Source organism: Macrobrachium nipponense, chromosome 2 (assembly GCF_015104395.2).
Source record: "Macrobrachium nipponense isolate FS-2020 chromosome 2, ASM1510439v2, whole genome shotgun sequence".
NCBI classification, from domain to species: domain Eukaryota; kingdom Metazoa; phylum Arthropoda; class Malacostraca; order Decapoda; family Palaemonidae; genus Macrobrachium; species Macrobrachium nipponense.
The window spans coordinates 83,325,434-83,340,433 of NC_087201.1; the positions used below are offsets into that span (position 1 = coordinate 83,325,434).

Here is a 15,000-nt window from a genome sequence, read left to right on the forward strand (position 1 = left end):
TTAAAGAAAATACCATAGTGAATTAGGTGAGATTAGATTTTAGCTTATAAACTTAAAAAAATTATGGAAGAATGAAGGAAATCCCAGTCAGATTCTTTCTCCAAACTCCAGGTACTAAAAACTCAGATATACGTATCAAGTTAAGTGACCGGAGGGGGGAAGGAGCTGTTTGTTGCTGCCATCAAAGTGCTCATGAAACTCACTCTCTCTCTCTCTCTCTCTCTCTCTCTCTCTCTCCTCTCTCTCTCTCTCTCTCTCTCCTACAAAGATGAATGTTTTTTTGTATGATAAATAAATGATTTACTATTTTCAAATATTAATATTAATTTATACAGCAATAATATCAATTCCTTAAAGAAAATACCATAGTGAATTAGTGAGATTTTAGCTTATAAACTTAAAAAATTATGGAAGAATGAAGGAAATCCCAGTTCAGATTCTTTCTCCAACTCCAGGTACTAAAACTCAGATATACGTATCAAGTTAAGTGACCGGAGGGGAAGGAGCTGTTTTGTTGCTGCCATCAAGTGCTCATGAAATTTCCACCCCCCCCCACCCCCCCCCCCCACCCTCTCTCTCTCTCTCTACTCTCTCTCTCTCTCTCTCTCTCTCTCTCTCTCTCTCTCTCTCTCTCTTTTACCGAGATGAAAGAATTTTTATGGTACTAGTATGTAAAATGTTTATTGATAATTTCAGTTATTTAATAATAATAATAATAATTATGAATTTTGTAATAATAATTACAAAATTCATAATGGTAGTATTTTAAAGAGATGAAAATGACCTTTCCATTTCACTTGTAAGGATAACCCTCTTTCTTACTGAGATGAGAGAGTTTTTTATGGTAGATGACATGTTTATTTTATTTTCAAATAATAATAATAATAATAATAGAAGTAGTAATAATACGATAACTAATTTCAAATGAAAATTCTTCCCTTCGTCTTCTGTATCAATTTCCCTACCTCAACTCCTTTGTGACGCTCGGAGCTGGGATAGTAACAATGCCATACAATGGTCAACGAATTTAATGGTTTTATGTAATCTCTCTCTCTCTCTCTCTCTGCTATTGGCTGTTTATATATTTCTAATGGTAAAATGTTTAAGATTACTTTAAAATGATATTAATAATACCAATTCAATGGTATATTTGATGTAGGATAATACTTTAAGTAGACATTTGGTATTTGTGATTTCACTTCCCTTGTAAAAAGAAAATGGATGTCTCAAATAGTACAGTATGAAAGAAAACGTGCATGACTGAATACTTATGGGGGGACTGAATTATTTTGACATTTGTAACTAAGTCATTCAGTACGTACATAGTATGTATTTATGTATAAACATAAAATGTAAGATTTACTTTAAAACAGTATTAATAATATTTCAAAGATTAATATGACCCATAATAGGATACTTTATGTATATTTGATGAAGGATGGTCTTTTTAGGATACTTTGGTGTTTGCATGCTTAGGATAGGAGTTTATGAGCATTTTTAGAGGGGGGGTTCCAAACATTCGCGGATTCTAACTATTCGCGGGGGGGGTGTCTGGTAACTCATCCCCCGCGAATATGAGGGACCACTGTAAACGGATTATTGCGAACGAATCACGTAATTTTTTACGCAATAAACATGCCGCCAAAGTAATCTGTTAACGAAAAAAAAAGTAGCTCACATTCACAACGAGACATATTCAGTAAATATTTCCACCTAAAAACATGTATAAGGAAAAATAACTTTGTCTCATATAAGTCAAGTATCTAGATATAAGTTTAAGCTAACTAGAAGCAAGTGCATTCGCTCAGAATTGCGTTATGGTGAAACAAACTCGTATTCATCAGCTGATTTCAAACCACAACATTGGCCGCTCCGCGGAATACTGGCTTAAATTTGCCGTAGTATTTTAAAATACAATAATATGAGAATACATACAATATTCTTGGATACAGTGAAATAATGTATAACTTTTTAAAGGATTTATGGAAAAGATGCATAATTAAATAAAATAACAATGCATTTTTCGGAACAGTGGCGGACAAGAACGAACATGAAAAAACATCCCCTAACAACGTGGAGTGTAGTTACAAAGGCTGCCTTAATTTGTATCTTATTTCTGTACAAAAATGAAAAAATACCTTTAAGTACTATATTTTTCATACACCATTTTAAAACATAAAAAGCATAAAACATTTAAAAAAATCGACACTTCGATCGCTAAATTTGCATCATTTTAATTCGATATTTTCAGAAGAGCGGCAGATGGCAGCATACAAGAACAAACTTGAAAAAACATCGCAGTCGATACTTGAAGGGTCAGGTTTCAAAAGCTGCCTTTTTATCATATTTCTGCACAGAAATAAAACTACCCTATTCATAATACATTTTCATACACATTTTAAACATAAACGCATAAACATATATAAAATCGACACATCGATCGCTAATTTGCACTTTTTAAAAATCGATATTTTCGGAAGAGCGGCAGGCGGGGGCTCACAAGAAAGACCATGAAAAAACATCCTATTTGATAACGTGAAGGGCAGTTTCAAAAGCTGCCTTTGTATCATATTTGTGCAGAAAATAAAAATAAAAAAACCTACACGTAATACATTTTCATACACATTTTAAACAAAAGCATGAACATTTATAAATTGACACATCCATAGCTAAATTTGCACTTATGTAACTCGATATTTTCGGCATAGAACAGCGTCACCAGCGTATTAACTCTCCATAAAATTTGTTAATATAATTTGCATAACCTTTATGGTCTGAACAGCATTTCTACAAATGTATGAACTCGTTAGACAACGGCGCTGTTAACTGAAAATTGTGCCGTAAAAATACCTCTAAAATGCCTTATTTTTTTTATGAATATTTTTGACGACCGCCGTAAAACCGATTCGCCGTTGAACGATTGAGCCGTTAACCGTGGGCTGCCTGTATTCAATATAGCTGTGTATGAAATTGAGGAATTTTCTCCATTTTATTTAAAGTTTTAGTGAAAATACATTCTAAAATTGTACTAGAACCCTATGATAGAATTTATGCTAAGCTCTAATTCTTAGGTTAAATTATGCTAAAAAAACATGAAATTATGTTACATTTGGTAACACTGGATGACGCTAACTAGCAGCGGCTGGCGGAAACAGTTTTGTTTACAAACATCATATGGTCTGGGGGTCGGAATCCGGTTTTTTGGTTGAACACAGATACAAAGGTTATTGGAAATTTAGTGGCGAAATCCGATTATGTCGAGTTCTAATACGGTCGTGAGCCGGGGCTCTACTGTATATAATATATTAAGATAAATTACCAACAACACAAAACCAAACTGAAAAGCAAATTTCTAAGAAGCTAACATTTAGGAATTTTATATGTCTTTGAAACAAAACACTACATTAATAATGAATGAAGTGTCAAAAACAAAACTTATAACACAAGAAACTTGAGGCCTGAACAAATGTCTTACCATACTGACTGTTGTTGGCTGAGAAACAGAACTCTGAAGATGAGCTGTGTGGCTTGCAATGGAAGTGGGAACTGTTGTTGTTGGTGGTGGTGCCATGGGCTGAGTTAATGTATAACCAGGTGGGAGAGGTGGATATCCAGCTGGGGGAGTGACAGTTTGATAAGGAGCACTTGTAACACCAGATGTTACTGCTGTTGTAGAATTCACTGTAGGAGTGTGAGAACCAATAGTTGTGGTATTGTTTGAATTAAGAGGGCTAGATAAAGGTAATGACACAGGTGCATCATCAAGAGGTCGAGGAGGAAGCGGCTTTATCTGAAATGTAAGAGAATATCCAAACATTCATTACACTTGAAATAAGGTGAAATGTATTATTATAGTACATTTAACTATGTTAGTGCTCAAATGAATTTCATTTCTTCTACCAATACCAACTTAACAATTGTTAGGCAAGCCAAGTAAATAAGCTGGATCTCTTAAATCCCTAAAATACACGTGCGTAATTTCAAGTTCAGGAACATATGTCTGACTAAAAGATCCGAGACAAACCTTAATTCTAACAGGAGTGACCATTTCAGAAGCCATCTCTCCCAATCCATGTTTATCACGATGGTGATGCTTCTTCTTTTTTTGTTCCTTGTCTTTATCTTTATCCTTTTTTTTCTTTTTACTTCCATCTCTATGTCTCTTTTCCTTACGAGGAGAATTTGGATCATCCTCAGCACTATGAAATGATTCTGAAGTAGGAGAATTAAGAGATGCTGATGGTAGTGCTTCAGCATTGGTTTCCAGGTGAATGTTAGGAACGCCACGTCGCCGAGGGTAAGAATCTGTGGTCTCGGTTATGGATGCTGGTATATTAACTGAAGTAGAAGTTGGTACATTAACTGAAGTAGAAGTTGGTAGATTAACTGAAGTAGATGTTGGCAAGCTGACTGAAGTAGAAGTTGGTAAGTTGACTGATGCTGTTGTAACTGCTGTTACTGTAGGTGCTACTACTTCACCATTGGTTGATGCAGGTATATGTGAGTGAACATCATGAGCATTCAAGTCAGCACCGGAATCTATCTGACTTCTTCGACCACGAGTAGGAGATGAAAGCTTAACTGGTGAAGGAGCAACTGTAGTATCACAAGGTTGTCTTCGGGATCTTGAGGGTGAAGAGGTTGAGTTCCCATCTACAGATGTAGATCCCTCTATCTGAGCTTGTGAAGATGAATTTACCTCTGCAGTTACAGTTATTGTTGACATTGACGAGGCAGAGCAACTAACAGGTTGAGCAGGGGATAATGATGCAGGTATTGGTGACTGAGTTGATGCTGTCAGGCCTGACATTTCTTTTTCCTGAGAAATAACATTATTCAGAGGAGCAACCAGGGCATTAGTTGAAGACTCTTTGTTCTGAGATGTGCTGACGTCCAGAGGTTTATCTCCCACATCCATTTCATCTCCATAAGTTTCAAACTCTCCCTGTGATTTCCTTCTCTTCTTTATGCCACCTTTCTTGTTATCAGTGCTCAATTTTCTCTTTGTCCCTGCAGGACCTGAATTTGTGACTACTGGATCACTGGTAAGAGAAGCTACACCAGGATGATACAAATGCACAGGGCCACTTTCATCATTTGAATGTTCATTAGCTGTACCAGCACCAGCATGATTTAAATGATGGCCCTTTTCTAGGTCATTCTGTAATGAAATGTATACTCTTAATTCTTTTGGAACAATTAATACATAGCAAAATTTTCCACAAGCTTACCAGAACTTTTTAAACCCATGTCTTAGAATCAGCAAAGTTCATCCTAAATTCTTTTAATTACAACTAAGTAGCATTAATTTCTGATTTATAAATTCTGAGCATACTTGTGACTAATAATTGACTATAGTGACACCTATAATTATATTTGTCAATCAAGAAACAAAAACTCTCACCAAATCTTCTTTAACTTTACACCAATAATTTTATTTGTCAATCAACAGTCTCACCAAATCTTATTCAACCTCCTTATTCTAGAATGAAAAAAAATGCTATAGGAGGATGACATAACTCATTTTACACGCTAAGCAATTACCCAATCCTAAATTATACACAACTTACTTTGGATTCATAACCAACTGATGGGGAGAACTTTGCAGGTTCTTAATGTTTCTACGCAACCTTCTAGGTGCAGCAGTATCCACTTCTGATGCTTTATCTGAATCAGATTTACAACAATCTGAGCACTGCCTGGAAAATAAAATTTGTTTTAAAAAGCTGTTTCACAAAGAGCAACTACAAGGTAACCAAAATTTCTTTCATCACAAATCCATCTGAAGAAATTAGCCCTTTTTTGGACAGAATATTGTCCCAAATAACTCAGTTCCTATTAATAAAAGAGAACGAGAACTGCCACAAACTACTATTACTGCAAGAATGGGCACATCCCAATCTCAAACAGCTGTTCAATTCACTCATATAACTGCACCTCACTACTATCATGAAGTCCCTATAGTGTTTTTGCTAATTATACTCTTTATTACATAAAAGGGATTTTGACGAAGGAAAAAATCTATTTACTGGGTGATTGGCTCGTGTCGCCCTATGAAAGGATCCTTAATATCATTCTTTCTAGGTAAAATTAATCTAAAATTACCAGAGAAAAACAAAATTAAGAAAATGTCAGTAAAACTGACTCGCTCACTCTTAAAAAGAAGTGTCGGTATGGTAATAGGGGCGAGTGTGGAACACTACCACGAGACAATCACCAATTAGAACTTCCAATCAGAATCCCCCCAAGAGAGAGCTGATACCAACGGGCGATGCAGTCGCTACTACTACTACTAGAGGACGCCACGGACAGCAGCGCCCCTAGCGGACATCCTTAATTAAAAACATCTTGTCCTGCAAGGGGGGGCAACAATAAAGGGGGGGTTTCATAGGGCGACACGAGCCAATCACCCAGAAATAGATTTTCCTTCGTCAAAATCCCTTTTCTGGGCTCAGCTCGTGTCGCCTATGAAAGAGTACCAGAGACAGAGTGGGAAAAAAGGAAACAAATGAAAAACAGTGTAAAATGATGGATATAATATAAGTAAATCAATTACAGCATACAAACTAAGCACTTAAACTAACTTATACTAAACAATAAAATAACAGAACGTTAGTAATCTTAAAGTACTTAAATGGTAATTATAGAAAATTACAGTGATGCATGTAATATAAACTAAAAGGGATTTACTTGAAAATATTTACAAAATATACAAACACATTGTGTCCTACCCTAGCATAAAAATAAGGGTAGGTACACTGAAGTACATTATTAGTACAATTGTGGTAAAATATACAAACACATTGTGTCCTACCCTAGCATAAAAATAAGGGTAGGTACACTGAAGTACACTATCAGTACAAGTGTGGATGTCCCTAGCAAAAAAAATAAGGGACAATCCACTAATGATTCAGCGGCTAAGGCTAGGACATCCGAGTAGTAGCATGGCGATAGGGTGAGGCATGTTGGATGCTGTAGGTAGAAAGGAGACCTGGATCTATACTACGACTACTATACAGTATCAGGGGAAACAATGTTTCCCGCTGCTACTGCTGAAAACTTTAAAGATTCCAAGGACTTTAGATAATGGCGTTTAAAGACTGTCGGGGATTTCATCCAGTATACTTTTTAAGATCCTCAAAGTCATATGTTGAAAATAATTAATTGAGGGGTGGCTACTCCCCTGATATCATGTGCTTTTGGAAATGACTCAGGATTGGCTTGTTTAATGAAGTAAAGGATTTGTTGCCTAATACTTTTACTGGACAAAGTACACCTTTTCTCTCATGAAAGAGAGCACCTGAGGATCTTGAAGAAGTACGAGATAGAAAGGCTCTAAGAGTTGATACTGGGCAGAGAGAAGGATCCTGGGGAAGTGGGATAACTTTCCAAGGGGCCCACCTTGCCAGAGGATCCTCATTTTTGGCTAAAAAACTACGATCCGGAGCAAGTAGAACTTCTCCTGATGGGAGGAATTCACATGACCCGCATCCCTGGATAGAGCCGACAGTTCTGAAATTCTAGCTCCTGAGGCTAAGCTTAATAAGAATAATGTCTTCCTCAGGAGCATTATGAATGTACAAGATGAGTTGTCAGTATCTGAAGCTAGTTTGAGGACGTCAATTTGAAGAACCATGAAACTGTAGTAGGCCTTTGGGAAGGTCTAACCGTACTAGCACAGGCTTTAGGGATAGACGTTAAAATAAAAATAAGATTCAGTCAGGTCTATCTGAAAACCTACTTGAAAGATTTTCTTCAAAGCCGATTTATGAGTGGTAATAGTGCTAGCTGCTAAGCCTTTTTCTTTTCAAACAAGGATCTGAAAAAGGATATAGCCAGATTAACTGTCATGGTTGTAGTGTTCGATTCTTTCAAGAAAGATGCTAATTTTTTAACAGCTGAGTCATATTGCCTAATGGTTGACTCTCTCTTATCTGATTTCTAGGAAGAGAATATTCTGTGGATCAATATTAGCATCTTTATTAGCCGCAAACTTCATGAAGTCCATAAAGTTAGGGTCTGGAGAATTCCTGAGGAAGCGAACACAGTCCTCATTTGTACTGATTGTGATAGCTTGGGATTGGGGATCCGTTGAGGTCGGAGGGCCCACCAATTCCAGAAGAAGAGGATACCAGTTGCTCTTGGGCCAGTCCGGTTGCAATCAGAGCTACTATCCCTTTGAAAGACCTTAGTTTGCTTAGGACTTTCAAGAGAAGATTCACTGGAGGAAAAACATAAATTCTCCTCCACTGATTCCAGTCCAACGACAGGGCGTCCGTGGCATAAGCCAGAGGGTCCAGGTTGGGGGCCACATAGCAAGGGAGCTTGTGGTTCGCTTGTGAGGCGAAGAGAGATCCACTTGGAGACCTGGGACCTAAGGTTATCCACTGGAATGACCTGTCGTTCTAGGGACCATTCTGATTCCAGAGGAACTGACCGGGACAGGGCGTCTGCTATCACATTTCTTACTCCTGCCAGGTGAGTGGCAGACAGATGCCATTTGTGTTTGTTTCTTTGCTAAGGCAAAGATGGCTATCATTACATGATTCACATGCTTGGATTTGGACCCTCCTCTGTTGATGCAATGAACTACCACTGCACTGTCCAAAACTAGCCTTAGATGAGACTTCTTCGGGGGAAGCAGTCTCTTCAAGGTAAGAAATACTGCCATTGCTTCCAGAACGTTTATGTGGAGCTGGCGAAATTGAAACTGACCAAGTCCCTGAACCTGTTTGAACTGGGAGTATCCTCCCCACCCGGACAGGGAGGCGTCCGTGTGAATGGTTAACACTGGAAGGGGATATTGAAGGGGTACCTTCTGGCTAGTTCTTTTACTTTTGACCAAGGACGGAGTTGATTGCGGAGGATCTGTGGGATTACTGACAACTTGTCTCGAGATTTGGTGTTTGCTCTTGATCGCCAAATTCGATTTAAATCTTTCAGCCTTGCTTTCAGGAGGATATCTGTTACCGAAGCAAACTGAAGGGACCCTAGGATTCTCTCCTGGTTTCTCCTTGATGTTTGTTTGCATTTGAGAAATTGCCTGACAGATTTTGCTATTTCCTTCCGTTTGGCCACTGGAATTGACAGATTGTGGGAAGACAAATCCCATTGGATTCCTAGCCACTGAAAACGAGACTCCGGGGTAAGTCTGGATTTCGTTTTGTTTATCTGGAACCCCAGATGTTCCAGAAAGTGAACTACCTTTTTGGTGGCTTTGAGACATTCCTCGACTGTTGGCGCCCAGATCAACCAATCGTCGAGGTATGCTGCTACCATGATTCCCTGAGCTCTCAATTGTTGTACAAACACTTCTGCTATTTTTGTGAATACCCTGGGGGCTACATTCAGACCGAAGGGCATCACTTTGAATGAGAATGTTTGATTTCCTAGCCTGAATCCTAGGAATGGGCGGAAGTGCCTGGCTATAGGGATATGATAGTATGCGTCTGTAAGATCGATGGAGCATGTGACGGCTCCACGCGGAAGTAAGGTCCTTACTTGCGAGAGGGTAAGCATCTTGAACTTGTCGCAACGAATGAAAGAGTTTAGCTTTGACAAGTCTAAGATTACCCTTCTTTTTGTTGAGCCTTTCTTTGGCACGCTGAATAAGCGACCTTGAAATTTTAGATGCTTGACTCTCGCAATAGCTCCTTTCTGAAGGAGTTCTTCCGCGTAATCTGTCAATTCCTCTGATGGTATCTGGTGGAATGATTTGATTGGAGGAGGCTCTTTGATCCAACTCCAACCCAATCCTTTGGACACTATGCTCTGTGCCCAATTGCTGAACCCCCACCTGTGGCGGAAGAGGAACAGCCTCCCTCCTACCTGGGGAGCCTCATTGTTGATGGGCGGGTTGACCACCACGCCCTCCTCTGAACTGCCTGCTCCTCGTTGCCCTTCCTGCGCCACGCTGACGAAAGTAACCTCTCGCCCTACCTCTTGGTTGTTTGTAACCTTGAGCCTCATATGAAGGGTTGAAGGCCGGCGAGATTGCGTAGGAGGTGGACGGCTGAGATTGAGGGGACAACAGGAGGATAGGCTGGTTCTGCTTCGAACTAGCAGGTTGTCCTTGTTGGGCAACCGGGACAGCCTGCACAAATTGCTGCTGTTGCTGGTGTTTCTGATACGGCTGGAACCTCTTACCAGCCTTCTTTGGTTTCTTACCAGCAGTGGGGACGGATTCTTGTTTCCTCTTCGAGGAAATACCCCACCTAGCTCTAAGGCTCTGGTTGAGCCTAGCAGCTTCATGGTGCACTTCGTTGACAGCGGACTCTGGGAAGAGATCCGCTCCCCACATGCTAGAAGCCAAGAGTCTATTCGGCTCGTGCCTAATAGTACACTCCTGCAGAACATGCTTTCGGCAATTCCTCCTAGCCTGGAAGAAGTCGAAAGCGTCTGATAGTACCGTCTGGAACTGAGATTTTGCCAAAATCTTGAACAGCGGTTCCGTGGCATAAGAGAGAGCAGCCATTTCCGTAATTATAAGGGAATTGAGGGACCTGCCAAACCTGGTTCGCGCATCAAACTCTGCCTGAATTAGGGAATCCGGCAGCCTTGGCAGCTTCTCGCCGAACTGGTCCATGGCGCAGTCCGGTTTGAGCTTACCAAGCGTGAAGGTAGCTGGCAAGTTCTCCCACAATTCTGGAAAGCCGGGAAGAGCGGAGAAGTAGACTCCGCCTCCCTCAACTGTGGGATGGGCTCATCCTTGAGGACTGCCTGAAGGGACTTCTCTACTATTTTCGTGGCGAACGGAAGAGAAGCCTCCTCTTCCGTCGCGAAAATAGTAAAGGGACTCTTATAGGCCTGGAGTTTAGTGTTCGTGCACTCCCAGTCCTCCAGGCAATGAACCCATTCCCGCTGAGCATGATCTCTACTGTATAGGACAGACTCTCTAGAGATCTTGTCCTCCCTAGTCAGAGCCGTTACAGTCAGCCTAGCATAACCGATGAAAGGCTGCGTCAGACCCGGAGGGTAAAACTCGAAGTCCTCAATCCTCCGAGTTCCACACTCCGGGATAGAGATCATCCCATCCTTAAAAGGAGCGTAGGCAGCTACTCTCCATGGGTTCTCCATGGAGAAAGCTGGCAGAGAGTCGTATGGCGGGAGTTGGAGAATGCCAGTGCTTGGCACTGGGGAGACTGGAAGAGGAACCTGAGATAGCCCGGCTACTCGGTCCTCATTCTCTCTAACCCTGTTAGAGAGATCTTGTATCGACTGGCCTGATTGAGACAGAGTGCTCGACAATTTGTTGGCGAACATCTGCTCGAATCTCGTCCCCAGGGCGGAGACTTGCGAGCCAACCAGCTCGCCCACCTGTGCATCACCACTGCTGAGAAAGCAGAGGGATCAAAGGTGCTAGGCCCTGCTCCTCCTACCGGCGTAGCCGGAGTGGAAGCGGTGGAGGCGGGAGAAGGCACTGGCTCGGCGGGAGCGCGAGCCTTCTCCTTAGAAGCCTTGCTTCTAGAGCTCTTTGAGTGAGAAGAGCTCGGCTTCGCTTTCACCGCGTCGGCGTAGGAAGTCGAAGACTTCCTAGCCGAAGAAGACGAAGACGACTTCCTAGAAGTTGTCTTAGCCAAAGTCTTCGGTTCTCTCTGTCCCTTCACCTTTGGGGGTACAGAGAGAGCGGGAGAGCGGGTAGGGATCTCAGATCCCACAAAGCCTTGGAAAGAAGCACTCGAAGAGGGTACAGGAGAAGATCCAGGAGCACCCGGACAAGACCTTGGGCGCCCGACACCTACCTCAACCAACAAATCCTCCACCCCTACCGCCATGGGTTCGATGTTAAGGTCCAGGGCAGCGACGTCCGGGACCGACTCCTGGGCAGCTACGACCCCAAAGGATTGCTGGAGGTCTTGCTGGATGGAGGCTATCAGAGGGGCCGCGGACAAGGGGTCAACATATCCAGTCGACTTGCCCGCAGGGAAGATCTGGACGGCCAGCTTCTTATCAAGAATATATGGCTGGCCTTTGGCGGCGTTCTTCCCGAAGCCGCCCACCCACGCTTTCAGGGTGGCGAGGGCGACTTCCCTCACACCAGTAGCCTGAAAGAAAGGCGAGATGAGCTTCTAGTGGTGGAACGGGGTTAACAAACTTATGACTAAGAGTTGTTAGTAAAATGATAAGGAAGCCTATAATGGACTTACCCCATCTCCCAGCTGACCGACTAGGTCGTAGCAGATGGCGCAGGCTTCTGGGTGCCAGACGATCATCTCGTTGTAAGACGTGGCACAGGGGGCGTGAGACCTACACTCATCGTGGCCACAGGGGTCGAACAGCGTCGCGTTGCACGCTGGGACCTGACAGTTGGTAGCCTGTAAGTGGAAAGATACATGAGTACCAGGTAAACACTTACAGTCTAACAGATGCTCCGCTGGTGCCGGAGCGATAAAGTTAGATTAAACCAGAGCCCCGCCAAAATACGTGTGGTAACCAGGTTGGTTGCGTGCCCTAGGCTATAGCTCCGCTGATGGCGGGGACGCAAAGGGAAACCAACCAGGAGTGGTGGTAAAAGGAAACCACGACGGAAAATGGTGGGGATGGTAGATATAAAATAATAACATTACACAATTCATTGTAAAATTAGGGTATATCCTTAAATTAATAATAATAATAATAATATAAACCTCTCTCCACCCGTCTACTAGAAGAGTGCACGGGTAAGAAGCAAGCTCCCTTCCGGTAGCGGGGGAGAGATGTAAGGACATAGTAGGCAAGCAACCGACCACTAGTAGTGACCACCCCGCCCGCTGGCGGAGCCAGTAATCTATAACCAAAGGTGCCCCGGCTGCGACGGAAGGCTCCTTTCGTTATAGCGAGGGAGGTGGCTGAGCAACTGGGGAGGGGGGGGGAAGGTCTCGGCGTAACACGGCGGGAGATAGAGAGGGGGGAGGGATGGCCTACTCCTCCCCGCCTCACCGACTACCCGCTCGGAGACCCGGTACCTCATGAGTGGTCGCCCTATACCCCCCGCTGGAAGGAACCCCTGGCCCCACCTCAGAGAGAGAGAGAGGCGACTGAGGTTGTCATGACAACCAAGGGGTCCCCCAGCCCCTCCCTATACCAGAAAGGGAGGGCAGGGGCAGGGTAAGGTGCGATGGAACACGTGACCGCAAGTGGCCTAGGCCGCGAGCAACACAACCGTGAGAGGGCCACGTGAACCAGGCTGTACCAATACAAGGAACAAGCACCTAGGCTAGCCTAACACCCTAAATACAATAAATATATACATCGAAAAGATGGAAAAGACACTTTTTAGTAAAAGAGAAGAAGCCCAGGAGGAGGCAGACTTGTTCCAAGAAAAACGAAGCCTTACTCGGAGCCAGCGATAGCCGATGAAGAGCAAGAGCCGGGATGCTGGGCCGGAATAATAATAATAGCCCTAAATACCAAGCTAAAAGATATGGTAGGAGGGCTAAACTAGCTAAAACTCGATGTAAAAGACAATGAACGTAATATAGTAAGCCCATAAGTATAAGAAGTCCCAGTATGGAGGACCGGGAATTCTTAACGAGGCAGCATGGCGCCACCACGAGACAACCGGGGAACCGTATATAACCTATTTAAGAGGAAAATACTGGTACCCGGAAGATAAAATTGTGGTAAAACATTACTTATGAGTTACTTAACTTAGCCGTAGCAATAGCAGAGCGTTCCATGGTAGATGAAAAGGATAATCCCGGAATTAGCACAGCACAAGGAAAAATTGCGTCTTGACGCTAGCGCTAAAAATTAAGGATGTCCGCTAGGGGCGCTGCTGTCCGTGGCGTCCTCTAGTAGTAGTAGTAGCGACTGCATCGCCCGTTGGTATCAGCTCTCTCTTGGGGGGATTCTGATTGGAAGTTCTAATTGGTGATTGTCTCGTGGTAGTGTTCCACACTCGCCCCTATTACCATACCGACACTTCTTTTTAAGAGTGAGCGAGTCAGTTTTACTGACATTTTCTTAATTTTGTTTTTCTCTGGTAATTTTAGATTAATTTTACCTAGAAAGAATGATATTAAGGATCCTTTCATAGGCCGACACGAGCTGAGCCCAGAAATTACCTTATCATTTTAGTCTTCTTGGCATTTCTTGCTATTTGTCTCTTGCTCATACATGATCAAGTAGTTAAAAAAATTTTCTGAAACACAGGTAGCATTGAGTAAATTTTATTTCTTTTATCCTCTGCTGTACAAGAAAGTTCCGGGTATCTGAATGTCATGAGACACAGGTGGTGCTCAGACGGCTATGGAAATTCGTAAATAGTCTATCATAGGAATGACCAAATAGTTTACAAAAACTATAATCTTTAACCGAAAAACTCTTATATAATCCATGTAGGGAAATGAAATATGCTTTAGGAAGTCCACGTTAACCTAATATATATTTGATATCCTCTTCTTCGGGGATAAAAATTTGATACGAAACCGCTAATAGTACAGTATTGCCAAAAAGTTTGAAGCATTTAGTTACATATCCATAGCCTAACTATTATAATTTGAAAAAAATTTTCTGGAAGAAAAATTAGTCACAGTGAATTGCACAAACTAACACAGGTTTCAAAACATTACATGTACGAAGTAAGGGCATCAAGTGGGAGTTCAACTGTTAACCAATGAAGACCTGAGGGGTTTCACTACTAGGCTAACCTATTATAGGCAGTCCCCAGTTATCAGCAACCTCGGTTATCAGTGCCAGTAGAGTATTGGCACTGATACATACCTAAAAGAAGTGCCAGTAATCGGTTATCTGCGATTTTTGTTTATCAGTCTTTTCGCTTATCATCAAACCGTCAGGACGAATAGGAGAATTTCCCGAGAATAATGGGTACATAAAGTCCATAGAGAAACCTGCAAATAGGTGAGTCCACGAATCTTGAGAACACGAATACGGGAGGGCCATTGTAGGTGGTTGGTTCACATCTGCTTCGTAATTAATTCCCACCTATTCTTTTCAAAGTTTCTTTCTTGGAAGTCAATCCTATTTGACACCTCCTCTGTTAACACTGTAAGTACAGGC

At 42.2% G+C, this 15,000-nt stretch overlaps 1 protein-coding gene across 1 annotated transcript in view; it reads right to left on the bottom strand.

The window, feature by feature from the left end:
• Positions 1-3,376: 3,376 nt before the first annotated feature.
• Positions 3,377-15,000, bottom strand: part of LOC135221239 (uncharacterized) — a 217,346-nt gene continuing 205,722 nt past the window's right edge. Inside the window, exons 13-14 of the mRNA XM_064259055.1 lie at positions 4,025-5,161; positions 3,377-3,790 (exon numbers count right to left, since the gene is read on the bottom strand). Coding sequence (XP_064115125.1) covers positions 3,377-3,790; positions 4,025-5,161 — 1,551 coding nt within the window. The remainder of the gene's footprint in view (positions 3,791-4,024; positions 5,162-15,000) is intronic.